This window comes from Scyliorhinus canicula, chromosome 16, assembly GCF_902713615.1.
Source record: "Scyliorhinus canicula chromosome 16, sScyCan1.1, whole genome shotgun sequence".
NCBI lineage: Eukaryota > Metazoa > Chordata > Chondrichthyes > Carcharhiniformes > Scyliorhinidae > Scyliorhinus > Scyliorhinus canicula.
The window spans coordinates 126,540,920-126,555,406 of NC_052161.1; the positions used below are offsets into that span (position 1 = coordinate 126,540,920).

A 14,487-nucleotide genomic window follows, 5' to 3' on the forward strand; every position below is an offset into this window, starting at 1 on the left:
CAATTTATTTTTCCAATTAAGGGCAATTTAGTGTGTTCAATCCACCTACCCTCACATCTTTTTGGTTGTGGGGGCGAAACCCACGCAAACACGGGGAGAATGTGCAATCTCCCCACGGACAGTGACTCAGAGCCGGGAGCGAGCCTGGGACCTCGGCTGCAAGAGTGCTAACCACTGCGCCACCCTGCTGCCCTTTGTCTGGTTATCTTTAATAGTGGTTCAGGTTTGGAGTTTCTTTTACACTTCGTACTTCAAATTGGATATGAAACTGGCATATTCTTTAAAGCATTAGCCAATGTCCATTTCTAGACTGAATTTGATGTTGTCGTGAATTTGCCCAGCAACAGCAGAAAAAACAATTTAACAAGTGCAACCTGCCCATCAACGGGTAGAAACCTGCTTGGAGGTAGCAGTAGCCAGTATTCAAAAGGCTGGGTAATGAGATTAAAAGGCTGTTCTTTGATGAGAATCAGATGTGAATTGATTGAATAGAAGCAGCTTACCTAGGCGATTGAGAGGATCAATGAGATATACATATGATCATGTCAAGGGTCAAGGAAATTCATGGGGGAAGACAGCCAAATACATTGAAAGCCGAGTCAAACTAGAACAAAGGTATAATTGGCTGGACCCTCAGAAGCAAGAGGGGCCAGTTAACATTAGCGGGTAGCGGCAGACAAACCAGTTTCCAGCTAACAGCCTCTTGAGTCTTGAAGCCAAGGCAGTGCAGAAAACCTTCATAAAAGCAGTTTAAATATCGCAAATGACATCAGCGTGCTTTGTGACAGCTGTACAGCCCGTGTGTGGAGGGTCAACCCTAAATTTTCCTCTGGGTTTTTATTTTTGGCAGTTCCAGTATTTTCCAATTCTTAATCATTTGCTGTGTAGTACATCAATTGTTGTGCCTCACTCTTCATGCTTGTGAACTGTAGCAGTTGGTAATAAATCAATATCTGTAGTTAGCTGGCGAACCCAATCACCACACCTACCAAGACTGTTGAAAGAAATTGGAGCACCCACAGACTGCTGCCTTGGAACCGACCAGGAATTGCCCACTGCAGTCCTTACTCTGGGAGAGGGGGGCACTCTGCTTCTGATTTTGTAGAATTGGTTTAATGATTTTTCAATGTGACCCCGGTACAAATATATGCACTTGCATGAACCCTACCTTCACGAGCTGTTTTATTTTTGAGTGGCTGACACTTTTGTAGACTATAAATGCACTCCAGCTTGGATTCTATCACCCCCTTGATTGATGGATGGATAAACCTGATCTTTCAGAAATCTGCTTTTAACCTCAAGCCAACATGGCCTCTCACTTCAAGTCACATTGTCCCATATGTTAAGATCTCTCAATTCTGCAGGAATAATCTGTCCCACTCTATTTCAGGTCTGCCCCAGGCCCCTCGAGTAATCCACCGGTTGGACCGGCACCCTATGGCAGCAACAGGAAACTGCAGCAGACCCAAGCCCAAGTGGATGAGGTAAGAAGCAGGAGTTCAAGGCAATATCTGAGTGATCAGTTCAGTGTGCTTTTATATAATAACACAACGATGTACCCTTCAAGCTGGGCACTCTATACACAGTATGCACATTAAAATGATGGAAATACTCATAAGGTAATATATGTATCTGTAGGAAGAGATCCAATTTAGCTGCAAGGTATGCCTGATATAAATGACAGAGGATGGTGCTAGAAAGAGATTGGTAGTGACATGCGAGACCTATGTAAAGAAACAAGATGTATCCAGAAGAGCTGTAAATGTTAACAGCACAATCATTACCAGCACCCACACAAAAACAGGTAGATACTGGAATTCCTAGATCATGGGGGAATGCTCAATAAATCTGGCAGTGTCAATAGAGAGATTTGATTTTTATTTTTGCCAGAAGCAGCATCTGCCAGAAATGGATCACTTGTGGTAGCAGTTTGTTGACCCCCTAATGGTAGTTACACCCTGGGATGGTGTATATAGGAAAAAATAAATGGGGGGGGGGGGGGGAAAAAATAAATTGGGGCGACAAAAGTGCCACAATAATCATGGGCAACTCTGAATTGAATGAATCCGATTTGGCAAAGGTAGCCTGGATAATTAGTTCATAGATTTCATAGAATTTGCAGTGCAGAAGGGAGACCTTTTGGCCCATCAAGTCTGCACCGGCCCTGGGAAAGAGCACCCCACTAAAGCACATACCTCCTCTACCACATCCCCTTAACCCAGTAATCCAATTAACCTTTTTGGAAAGGGCAATTTATCATGGCCAATCCACCTAACCTGCACATCTTTGGACTGTGGGAGGAAACAGGAGGAAACCCATGCAGACACGGGTAGAACGTGCAGACGCCACACAAACAGTGAACAAAGCTGGGAATCGAACATGAGACCCTGGAGCTGTGAAGCAACTGTGCTAACCACCATGCTACCGTGCTGCCCTAGTTCATCATGCATTTGAGACAATTTGTTGGAGGTATGCTCTAAAGCCAACCAAGAGGTATGCTATTCTAGATCTGGTAATCGAGAAATGAGACAGAATTAATCAGGAGCCTGTAGTTGGCATTAATCCTCGACCTTTCACATTCGGATTGAAGAAATGTGTAGAGCTAAACCTAGAGTTTTTAAACCTAAATGAAGGAAATTACATGGGTATGAAGGCAGAGCTAGCTAAAGTGAATAGTGAAACTTGGGGTTAAAATGGGAAAAGACTTAGTAAAGCTAATGTTGGTCCTCTTAAATCTGGGGAATTGATCATGTAAATCCAGGAAATGGCAGCATTGAAATGAAAAAATGAACAAGCCGGTCTTCATTGTGGAAGACTTGGTGGGATGGGGGCGGGGGCTCATATTTGAATAGAGGAGAAAAGGAAGGAAGCCATCTGAAAGGGGGTGGGGGGGGGGGGGGGGGGGGGGGGGGGGAAGAATAGTATTTGAACGGAGGCTGATTACTCCCCAGGACCAGATGGCCTGCACCCTAGGGTCTTGAGAAGTGGCAGAAGAGATTGTAATGGCATTGGTTATAATCATCCAATATTCCTTTGACTCTGGAAGAATCTGAGTGGATTGGAAAATTAACAATTTTTTTTTTAATCAAGAAAAGAGAGAACTGTGGGCCAGCTAATGTTACACATGTTGTAGAGAAGGAGGTTCCAGCAGTATGTTTGGAAAATCACAAATCAGCCAGAGCCAACTTTATGAAAGAGAAATCATGTTCAATTTATTTATTTACGAGAAATCTCGAATAATGAGCTGAGTGGATAATGGGGAATCTTGGGTTTCCAGAGGGCAATTGATAAGCTGCTGCCTAAAAGGTTACTACATCAGATAAGAGCATATGGTGTATTGGTGACATGTTACATGGATAAAAGATTGTTAAGCCAATAGGAAGCAGATTAGGGAAAAATGGGTCTTTTTCAGGTTGGCAAGCTAAGGCCTTAAAACTGTTTACAATCTTACCAGTGAAGGCACCCAATGTAAGGTAGCTAAATTTGGAGGTAGGGAATCTGCAAAATGATATCAGCATATTAAATGAGTGGGCACAAAGATGGAAAATGTGAACTAGTCTGCTTTGGCAGGCAGTGTAGAAAAGTAATACATGGAAATGGAGAGTGATTGCAATGGAACAGAGGGATCTGAGCATCCTGGCACATAAATCACAAAGAGTTAGGATGTAGGAACTAGGCAACACTGTTTGAGAATGGGATCTCCCTCAAGATAGATGAGGAATTCTGGCAAGGTGGGGTGGTCTCCCTCTGTCACTGGCAGGTCGGGTACAGGCGATTGAAATGAATGTGTTGCCGCGATTTCTGTTTATTTTTCAATGCCTGCCGATTTTCCTGCCAAAAGGCTTTTTTCAGAGAGTTTGAGGGAAGGATTACGCCGTTCATATGGGGAGGGAAGGTGGCCAGAGTTAGAAAGATGCTGCTACAGAAGGGAAGGCAGGCAGGGGGTTTGGGTCTTCCGAACCTGATGTATTACTACTGGGCGGTGAATGTGGAGAAGGTGCGGAGCTGGGTCAGAGGGGTTGATTCCCAGTGGGTCAGAATGGAGGAGAGTTTGTGCAGGGGTTCGGGATTGAAAGCACTAGCACCAGAAACTGGTGCGGAGGCAGATGTTGTAGCCTTCACCTCGATGATTGCCCGAAGGCAGATCCTGATGGGTTGGAGGGCAGCCTCTCTACCCTGTGCCCTGGCGTGGCAAGGGGATCTGTTGGAATTCTTGACTCTTGAAGGTTAAGTTTGAACTGAGGGGAAAGATGGAGGGGTTCTACAATTCATGGGCGTTATACATTATTCACTTTCAAGAACTGGATAACATCGAACATTAGTTGGGGTGGGTGGGAGGGTTGGGATGGATGTTAATGGTGGCCATGGGTGATTCCTTATTCCTTTTTGTCAGTTGATATTGTGAACATGTGGGCGAGGATGTTTTGGGGTTTGGTGGGAGGATGGGATTGTTGTTATCGATATGGCATTGACCTATTTGTTACTGATTTTTGTTTATTATTGATTACTGTTTATTGTTGGTGGGTGTAAATTTGGGAGAAAATGCGACGAGGAGAATAAATAAATATTTTTTTTAAAAAAGATAGATGAGGAACTCTGTCTCTTCTTCCCCCCCCCCCCCCCCCCCCCCCCCCGCCTCCCCAGCAACTAAATCAGCTATCATCTTATCAAACGGCTAATAGCCCGACCCCTGTTCTGAGTGCACTGTTCCTATGCTATCTACCACATTGGAATACACTGGTTATGATCTTAAATTGTTGAACTCGATGAAGGCTGTAAAGTGCCTAATTGAAATATAAGGGATTTTGCATTAACTTCACAGCAAGGTCCCAGCTCTGGGTCTCAAAACAGCTTTGGCAGATTCTGGATGCCAGCCTTTTTTGCAAAACAACAGAATGGCACTGTTCTGCTTTAAGGCGATTTGGTGTGAAAACTGGATTAAGACCTGCTTGTTAAGAGCTGCAATGCACAAAAGAATGAACTGCAACTTCAAATAGCAGCGTGCAAAGTGAATGAGTCTGAGAATGTTAGTCGATGGCTCCTCCATAATTTGGCTAATTTGAGGTATTTATATAGGCCTTTGGTTGATGTGCTATGATTTCTAATGTTTATTCAGCATAAAGTGCTAACAGGCAATTACTAAAACATCATCCTTCAAGACCCCACAATTCTGTTTGGCAGACAGGATGTCTGATCTTTTTAAATTTGGAGAGTACCTTATTCTTTTATTCTCTTTCCTCTCTTTCTCCCCCCCCCCCCCCCCCCCCCCCCCCCCCCCAAAACTTAGCATGGCCAATCCACCTATCCTGCACATCTTTGGGTTGTGGGGGTGAAACCCACACAGACACGGGGAGAATGTGCAAACTCCACACAGTGACTCGGGGCTGGGATGGAACCTGGGTCCTCGGTGCCGTGAGACAGCAGTGCTAACCACTGTGCCACTCTTGCAGGATGCTTTAGATACCTGGCGTTTATACTGTGGAATAGTGGTTGTTGGAAGTTAATTTGGGACTAGATACTTCCAGGAAGCACTCATTACAAGTAGAATCGTGCGTAGCTCAAGAGACCATTTGGCCCATCCTACCGACACTGATGTTTTATGTTCCATTGTGACTTAGTTATTTATTGGCCCTGCAGAGGTGGGCTTTTCTCTATATATTGTTCCAAGCTCTTCTTTAAACCTCTGTTGGCTCATTGCTTAATATTCTTTATTCCAAGGAGAATAGTCTTAACTTTTTTCAACCTCTAGAAGTTTTTATCCCTGATAACATCCTGGTAATATTCATCGACACTCTTTCTGAAGTCTTTTGAATTGTCCATCACTCTACTATTCAAGGTACTTCCTTGTTGCTATCCTTGACCGTTGCAGAGAAAGATAGAGTAGATGGATGTACAGTGTACGGTCTCCTGCTGGGATAATGGTTGCTGGATTGGATGAGGTACGTCTGCTGTTGATGACATATCAGTGTTCCCTCTTAATAAAACTACCTGACTTGCCTCATTTTAAAAAGAAAATAACTGGTTCACTCATCCTTTCAGCTTTTTATTATTTTGGTGCTTGTTTATGTACAGCTCATAGAACCATAGACATTTCAGTAGAAGCCACTGGCGCCATCTTCAACTCGTTGTGGCTTCGTCTTCCCTGGAATGCATTGTTGAGCTGACACGAGGAACTGGACTGGACTATCTGGTGGGCAGCACGGTAGCATGGTGGTTAGCATAAATGCTTCACAGCTTCAGGGTCCCAGGTTCGATTCCCGGCTGGGTCACTGTCTGTGTGGAGTCTGCACGTCCTCCCCGTGTGTGCGTGGGTTTCCTCCGGGTGCTCCGGTTTCCTCCCACAGTCCAAAGATGTGCGGGTTAGGTGGATTGGCCATGCTAAATTGCCCGTAGTGTCCTAAAAAGTAAGGTTAAGGGGGGGGTTGTTGGGTTACGGGTATAGGGTGGATACGTGGGTTTGAGTAGGGTGATCATTGCTCGGCACAACATCGAGGGCCGAAGGGCCTGTTCTGTGCTGCACTGTTCTATGTTCTATCTCATTAGGGCAAATGGAGATCTGGCAAATGAGTATAATGTGGGAAACCGTGAAATTGTCCTTGGCAGGACGAATAAAAGTCAAGCGTCTTAACTAAATGGTGAGAGATTGCAGAGGGATCTGGGTGCCTTTGTGCATGATTTGAAAAGGTTAGTGTGGAAGTACAAGAAGTAATTGGGAAAGCTAATAGAATGTTATCATTTATTTTGAAGGAAATTGATTACAAAGTTAGGTAGGTAGGTTTCAGTTGTATAGGACACTAGTGAGATCACATTTGAAGTACAGTGTACAGTATTGGTCACCTTATTTCAGGAATGATATGACCGTCTTGGAAATTGTTCTGAGAAGATTTAGCCGACCAATACCTGACATGGGCTGGTCCTCTTGTGAGGAAAGGGTTCGACCGGCTAGGCTTGTAATTTACAGTAAGAAGAAACTTGATTGAAGCATGTAAATTCCTGAGTCTTGACAGGGTAGATGTGAGCAGATGTTTCCTCTTGTGGGAGAATCTAGAACGAAGGGTCATTATTTAAAAAAGATGGGGTTGTCCATTTCAAACAGATGTGGTGAAATTCTTTTTTTTTTGAGGGTCGTGGGTCTTTGGAACTCTCCCTCAGAAGGTGGATTTAAGCAGATTCTGTGAATATTACCCACACACACGAGGGGAAAGGGTAGTTGAGAGGTAAAGAATTTTTAATAAAAATAAAAGGATAAAGGATTTTTGCACTGGGATAACTTCTAGTTAAGTCTTGGCTTTTGTTTTGGTGGTACTTCTAGGCTTGATGGTTTTCTCTTGCAAAGTTGTCTGCGTTCTCTGTAGATTTGGAGTCGTTTTCAGGTTTACAGCAAATATGTGCCAGACGTTCTCCAGTTTTAGAACAATAAAACAGTTCTTTATTTCAGTAGCGAGAGAGAGAGATTGTTCCTTCTCCTTCTGAGGTCTAATCCTTTCTGCCAAGTTTTCTCATGCAGGAACCAATCACTTGACTGTCGGGCAGAACCTGTCCCTGGCCAACCCATATCTTGCCAGTTAGCCAATCGAATCGACTTCCTCCAAAACCAGTTCCGGTTCCTAAGATTCATTCAGCACCTATGAGACTACTTTCTCCTCTCCAAAATACAAAACCTAGGAACACACTGTCCTGGCAAGGTCTCTTCTGCTTGAATCCTTGGTTTAAAGGCACATGGGTCCATGGACCAAGAATAATAAAAGAAAATGGGAAGAGAGAAAATCAACAGGAAGAACTCTTGCACGTTATATGTTACAATAGGTAACCCAACCCAAAGCTTGGCACCAGACTCAACTACTTTTGAATTATCGATTTGTACAAAGTACCAGGATGCCTTTTGACTTATTGTGTCGTGGCTGGTTCTGTTTCGAGAGCTATTCAATTAGTGTCTCCCTCTCTTTCCTGTAATCCTGCAATTTTACTCCAACTATTTATCCAATTCCCTTTTTGAAAATTGCTATCAAATCATCTGCTTATATTACTTATGAAAGCACATTCCAGATCTGCATATGTCCCTTAGTGACTGACTCTCCTGCAGCTGGAAACTTTACTTCTTGCTTCCTTGATCAAAACCCTTTGTGAGCATCCCGATTAATTCTCTATCCTTTCTCAATATAGTTTACATTCTGCCACATCTCTGCTCTAGGCCTTGACATCATGCCCAAGTATGTCACCTGGAATGGGATGCCGTGCACTTACTAGGTCTCATTGTGATTTGTGAATTGGCTGGGAAGAAGAAAACTGATTCTCACCTGAATCCCTTGGCCTACAGCTCCAGGATCTCTTCTGTTCATAGGCTGAAAGATTTTTCAGCTTCTACATCTGCTCAAAGTTGTGTGGGGAAATGCAATGTGCTGAAATTGAATTCCAGGATTTGGGCCTGGTCATGGCACAGAATCAACTATATTCTGTAAATGGGCAGCCGTCAAAAGGGGTTATCCAGATTTGAGTATGTGATCCAATGCTGGAATACCTGGTCTTGATGTGATGGCCAAGAGTTGCAGTTCGCAAACAAGATTAGGTACTGCTGTTTACCTTTCCATTGCTATCGAGACTAAATCTTGGTGGCAACAAAATGATTTTCAGCCTGAGTGGAATTGATTGGGTGGATATAGAATTGTTGGTTCCGGTTTTGCCTCTGGTGTCGCACCAAGTAGCCAATTACCAAGTGCCAGAGTATCTCCCCAGCAGAACATCGCCGACTTCCACCCTGCTTCAGTCCCGCTACTGCTGAAACTCTACACCATTACACTTGCTGCGAGTGTTCTGATCAACTTTCCATTCCTACCCACCTTTTCACCCCATCCAATACCTTGCTGTTTGTAGCCTGTCGCATTTTTTCCCAGTCATGAAATTTATTTTTAAATCCCTCCATCAGCAACATCTGTTTGTAAGCTGCTAGTCCTAACAACCTTTCTCTTTCTCTTTACCCCCCCCCCCCCATGCAAAAATCCATGGCCTCCTGTGCATTATCCCCCTTTGCCCTACCAATGATTTGCCATTGTTCCATTCTCTTCCCAGACCCCTCCTATCTCCCCAGTTCCTTTTAGACCCTTGGGACTTTCAAGTAGAGTAATATGGATTTGAAGCATTAACTCTGATGCTGCCAGACCTGCTATGGCTATCTAGCATTTTCTGTTTAGATTATCTTGGGACTTGTTTTGCGTGCTAAGTAAAGTGTGAGCAGATACCTGGCTATCGACCTATGGAGAAATATCATATCCCACTTGCCAGTAGGAAATGCTATACAGCAATTATTAAAGAAATGTATGTTACTTCTACCTTCCCTTTTGCAGCATCCTTATGAAGCCTTTAATCAAGCCTAGATTTTTTTTATCTCTACAGTTTGTTCAATATAATTTTTTTTTTGAAGTTCATGAGAGATGGAAAGTACCCTAATTGCCCGGTCGTCCATATAATCAACTTTGAGAAATTTATTTTTACACCCCCTTGTGCTTTTTTGGCTTCAGGTCGTAGATATCATGAGAGTGAATGTAGACAGAGTTCTTGAACGAGATCAGAAACTTACAGAGTTGGACGACCGCGCTGATGCACTTCAAGCCGGAGCGTCTCAGTTTGAGACCAGTGCCGCAAAACTAAAACGCAAATATTGGTGGAAGAACTGCAAGGTAAGGTCAAGGTTCTTCTGTTGACTTTAGCTCCATCCATCCAGTTTTACAACCCTTCCCAGTATGGCAATAAAACTATCCGCCTTCAGTTGATTGCTTGTCGTAAGAAGCAGGTATTTGGATTTATGTAGCACATGTCTGGGTCTGGTCGGAAGGTTGTACGAGCCCCATACTTGCTATGATGACGTTGAGAGGTGCTGACTTTCCACAATTCCACTCCAGATTTAGATTTATTGTCACGTGTACTGAGGTACACTGAAATGTATTGTTCTATGTACATTCCTGATAATCGCTCCATACATAAAAACATAACATACGATAAATACATGAGAATACATAAACATCGGGTGCAGCATACTGAATATAGAGTTGTAGAGAAGATACGTAGAAAGATCAGTTCAAACCCTAAAAGGGTCATTCAGGAGTCTGAGGAAGCTGTTTTTAAATCTATTGGTACATGTTCTCAAACATCTGTATCTTCTGCCTGATAGAGGTTGGAAGAGAGAATAACCTGGGTTGGACGGGTCTTTGATTATGCTGCCTGCTTTCCCAAAGCAGTGAGAGGTGTAGACCGAGTCAATGAATGGGAGGTGGGTTAGCGTGATAGACTGGGCTATGTTCACAACTCTCTTGTAGTTTCTTACAATCTTGGGCCAAGTAGTTGCCACACCAAGTTGTGTTGCAGCCAGATAGGATGCTTTCTATGGCAGATCATCTAGTCGACTTCATGGTGCAATAGTGTTGGTTGGAAAAAGAACATCAGTCACTCCTCCAAACATTCACTTTGTATTTGCACTTTTTAGCATCAAATGTTGAGTGCAAGGAAATTGATGTGAATAGGAGTTAGAAGAGAGTTGTAACTATGCATGTGAGCAGTTAATGTTGGTCAACTGTTTCTTCAGCAATGACTATTCTGACCTTGATACTTCCGTATTAAAACTTTTTTGTGTCTGTCTCTTTCTCACAGATGTGGGCAATATTAATAGCCGTCATCCTGATCATCATAATTGTCATAATTAGTGAGTATCCAAATCCTTCATACCTTTTTGTTACAGTTGCTGTTGTTTATTGCTCTCAATCTTTTCTCCTGTCAACCTGTCACACTTTTTCTGTTGGGTTTTCCCCCTTGTGAAGGGACAGCTTCTGCTCATCAAGTCAACGAGGTCATATTTATTATCTTCCATTTTTTTTTAAAAAGCTAGAATTTAAAAAGATGGTCTCAGTAAAGTGACAAAAAGGAAGCCAGCTATCCTTGCTTAATCTAAGCTCTGTGACTCCCAATTCACACCCAGCATGTAATTGACTCTCCATTCCATTCCTCTCTGTGAAATGGGCAAGGAAACCAAAACCAGAGACGGGTAATAAATAACAGCCTTGCCCGCATCAGAGCCTTCTCTTAAAATCTAGCAATAAGGGTAGTTCGCACTTGCTGTCTCACGACGACAAGGACCCGTGTTCAATCCTGGCCCCAGGTCACTGTCCGTGTAGAGTTTGCACATTCTCCCCATGTCACTGAGTCTCACCCTCACAACCCAAAAGATGTGCAGGGTAGGTAGATTGGCCACACCAAATTGCCTGTTAATTGGGTACTTTAAGGCTGAGGTCCAAGACTTTCAGTAAGGTTAAACTCCTCTTCTGCAACAAGTGATTTGGTGTTGCCCTGCTAAGCTTGTGTATCTGAAGTAATCTCAAGCATCGTCATTTCTGTAAAGTGTTTGAGCAGATTCTTGCTGCCGAATGCTTCCTTCGATACAAATTCAACACCGCAAACCTGCAATCGCCTGAAGTGGTCAATTAATAAAGATCTTTGTGCACTATTCTTGTGACTAAACTGCCTTTTTTTCCCCTTTTCCACCTTTTTGCAGTTTGGCAGACCACATAAAGACCAACTTCTTGCCTGTTGGAATTTGGAGACAGACGAGGACTTTCTGGTTTCAACCCACCTTATCTACTTTTTGAGAGTTAATTTGTTTGTCTGTTGGTTTAAACAATTAACAATTGGGGGAGATTTGATTATAATCAAGAGTTCAGATAAAGTTGTAAAGTATTCTTCTCCTCTTCAATTTGACCCTCACTGATCTCACAACAAACTGGTGATGGACAAACAAGGCAACAGGGGGACACCATTGATGATAGCTGAGATTAGCACCATTGCCTTCGGCGGGACCAAACCTTCTGCAGGAGACGAGTCCTAATGCTACAAACTCTTGATTGCCCTAATTGAGGCGGTTGCCACACACTTGAACTCCTGATCATGATCAATCTTTATCAAGATGGTTATCTGTAGAGCTGAGCAAATGTGATTTCTTTTTTTCTTTCCCCACCTTTCCAAGCTATCACCCTGTTGCTTTTTTTTAAATGGGCATTTTGTAAATTCCTGGCAATCAAAACTCATCTACTTGGAGGTTTTAGATGAAACTAGAATGCAGATTGAAATGGCAGGCTGCTGTTGCTTGTCCTGGCCACTAGGACTAGACCAAGATTGATTAATTGATCATGAATGTTGGTGTGTGCATGGAGATGTGTGCTGCCCACACACCCATGTCTTGGAGGAATGCTCTGGATGAGGGGCAAAAATTCTTCTTGCTATTTGGATGTCCAGGTGAGACTCCTAGTCAATAACAATAGTACAGTATTGTCCCCATACATCCGAGTTTCAGTCAGAACCAACGGTTCCAGTTTGCCAGAGTGGTGTGTTCCCTTTTTGTCAGAATCAGGAAGATGGTTCCTGAATTTGAAGTTTGCAATGCTCTATTCCACTTTCTGTTGAACATGTTAATAATCATGCCCACGGTAACACCCTTTTCTGAAGCAGTTTCCTGTTATTGAGGTTGGATGATGTACTTTTTCAAACCATTAGCTCTTCTGTGACCATTTGTTTTGGCTTCAGCCTCCCCAGGCCACTTCCAAGATGACCTTGAAGGACATTTGTGGTCTTGGTCATCTGGGCTGTCCTGTCTTCAGCACCAGTGGTTAGTGATGGGTGCAGGAAAAGCCTTGGTCAAATGCTGCCCTTTGAGATGGAAGAGGGTACCGAGAGTGACCTCTTGGAATGATCTTGGTGGAGCATTGCAAGCTTCTGGATTTGGGCAGTAATAGAATCTTTTTTCAAACAAAATATTGACCCTCATTGTGCCAGTTGCCTCATCGTTCCTCTTCATGAACACTCCAAAAGAAAAGCCAAAAAGATGCTGATTTTGACTCTTACCTTGTGCCTTATCTGCTTAATGTCTGTGTGCCTTTAACATTTATATGGATCTCCACTTTGAATCTGTGCCTTGCTAAATAGAGTTGGGCATTGAACCATGTGCAAATCTTGATAAGTGATCTGATTTCCTTTTTGAGGTTTATTTTGTTTCCAAAGTCCTCGGAGTAACAGGGGACAACCTTGATGTTTATGTACCAGATCCTGTTGCTTTAGTATAACGTTTTGGTGTTGGTGAAGGCTTAGCTAGTCTCCTTCCAACAAACGTTTGGTTGTTAAGCCACCTTAATCTCCAGCAATTGGTCCGGGTTCATGAACCCAAGGAAATTCTCTTATGCACAAAGGAATTTTAAGAAGGAAATCTGTACACTCCTGAATGGGACTTCCAAGTGTCAACACATGCACAGCCTCTGAACAGGATGGTCTCTCTCTCTCTCTTCTCTCTCTCCCTCCCAGTCCAATGGGCCAGTCATGCTGGCCCATCTGCACGTGCCATTCACTTTGTTTGCTGGTAATGCTCTTGGATGAATGTTGAAAATTGTCTAGCACTGTTTAACTTTTCAATTGCACTGTAGGCAACTTGTGAGCAACACATTGGTGATTGGTATTTTAGGCCACCGCAGCTGCTGCATTTTGTTAAAGCACAAAGACACTCGATCATTGAGATGCTTCTCCTTTTTTTTGAATGAAGGGAGAATCCGAGCTGATCACTTGCCTTCACCACCATGCCCCCTCACTTGTAATCTGAATAGCAGCATTAATTGGCTGAGTCTGACCAGAGTGGTGGTGTATGCAAATAGAATGAAATCACTGCCTGGCGGGTGATGTATCAAGTCAGGCATGTTGGCGTTTTGTGAAGATGGGAACCTGAATTAACCATCACTGTTGTATTGTTGGTATAATTGACCACCAAAAAAACCTTCCTTTTACAGTATTTTTCAATGAATCTCACTACTTTAAAAAAAAATCGATCGACATGATTTTATAAACGGTGCCTTAATGCCTTCGGCCAGCAGATTTAACTTCTACTGAGTTTTGTGATTCTTTGTCAGAACATGCTGTTTAGCCTATAGTGCCGTAGTTACTGCCACTCCAGGCTTGAGAAGTGCCCAGCATTTACTGAAACCCAGACAAGTGCCTCTTTGGTTATTAGTGCCCCACTTTAAAAGCTTTTGTATAAAAGTGTAATTGTCCAGCTTAGCATTGCAGCTAGGTCTGGTTCAATTGTATTTTATTGAATGGGAGATTTAATAAAAGACGTTTCACAATCTGAAGGCATGTTGTTGAATTAATACACGCAAGTGAAATTCTATGCACTTCTATCCTTTCGCACGTGGACACACACATCTGCCGCCACCAACTCTCCGTGCAACTTAATTGTTACAATTACTTGATGCAAAAAAAAAAAGCTGCTTTCAATATTCTGGTACCAGGACTAAGGTTACGTGGAACAGCCAGGGTGGTTCATGGAGCAGAGAAGTTTGAGAAGATTTGACAAGTAACTGCTTCCAATGGCAGAAGAGTCATTAACCAGGTTACACGAGAACCAGAGGTAACATGAATTTTTGCAGTTGATGATCTTGAGTGCACTACCTGAAAAGTTGCTGG

The 14,487-nt window shown here is 43.1% G+C and overlaps 1 protein-coding gene across 1 annotated transcript in view; it reads left to right on the plus strand.

Annotated features, from left to right (window-relative positions):
• Positions 1-14,153, plus strand: part of LOC119979416 (vesicle-associated membrane protein 3-like) — a 29,370-nt gene extending 15,217 nt beyond the window's left edge. The window contains exons 2-5 of the mRNA XM_038821613.1: positions 1,391-1,484; positions 9,516-9,674; positions 10,642-10,693; positions 11,540-14,153. Of these exons, the coding sequence (XP_038677541.1) occupies positions 1,391-1,484; positions 9,516-9,674; positions 10,642-10,693; positions 11,540-11,556 (322 nt within the window). The 3' untranslated portion in view covers positions 11,557-14,153. The remainder of the gene's footprint in view (positions 1-1,390; positions 1,485-9,515; positions 9,675-10,641; positions 10,694-11,539) is intronic.
• The last annotated feature ends 334 nt before the right edge of the window (positions 14,154-14,487 follow it).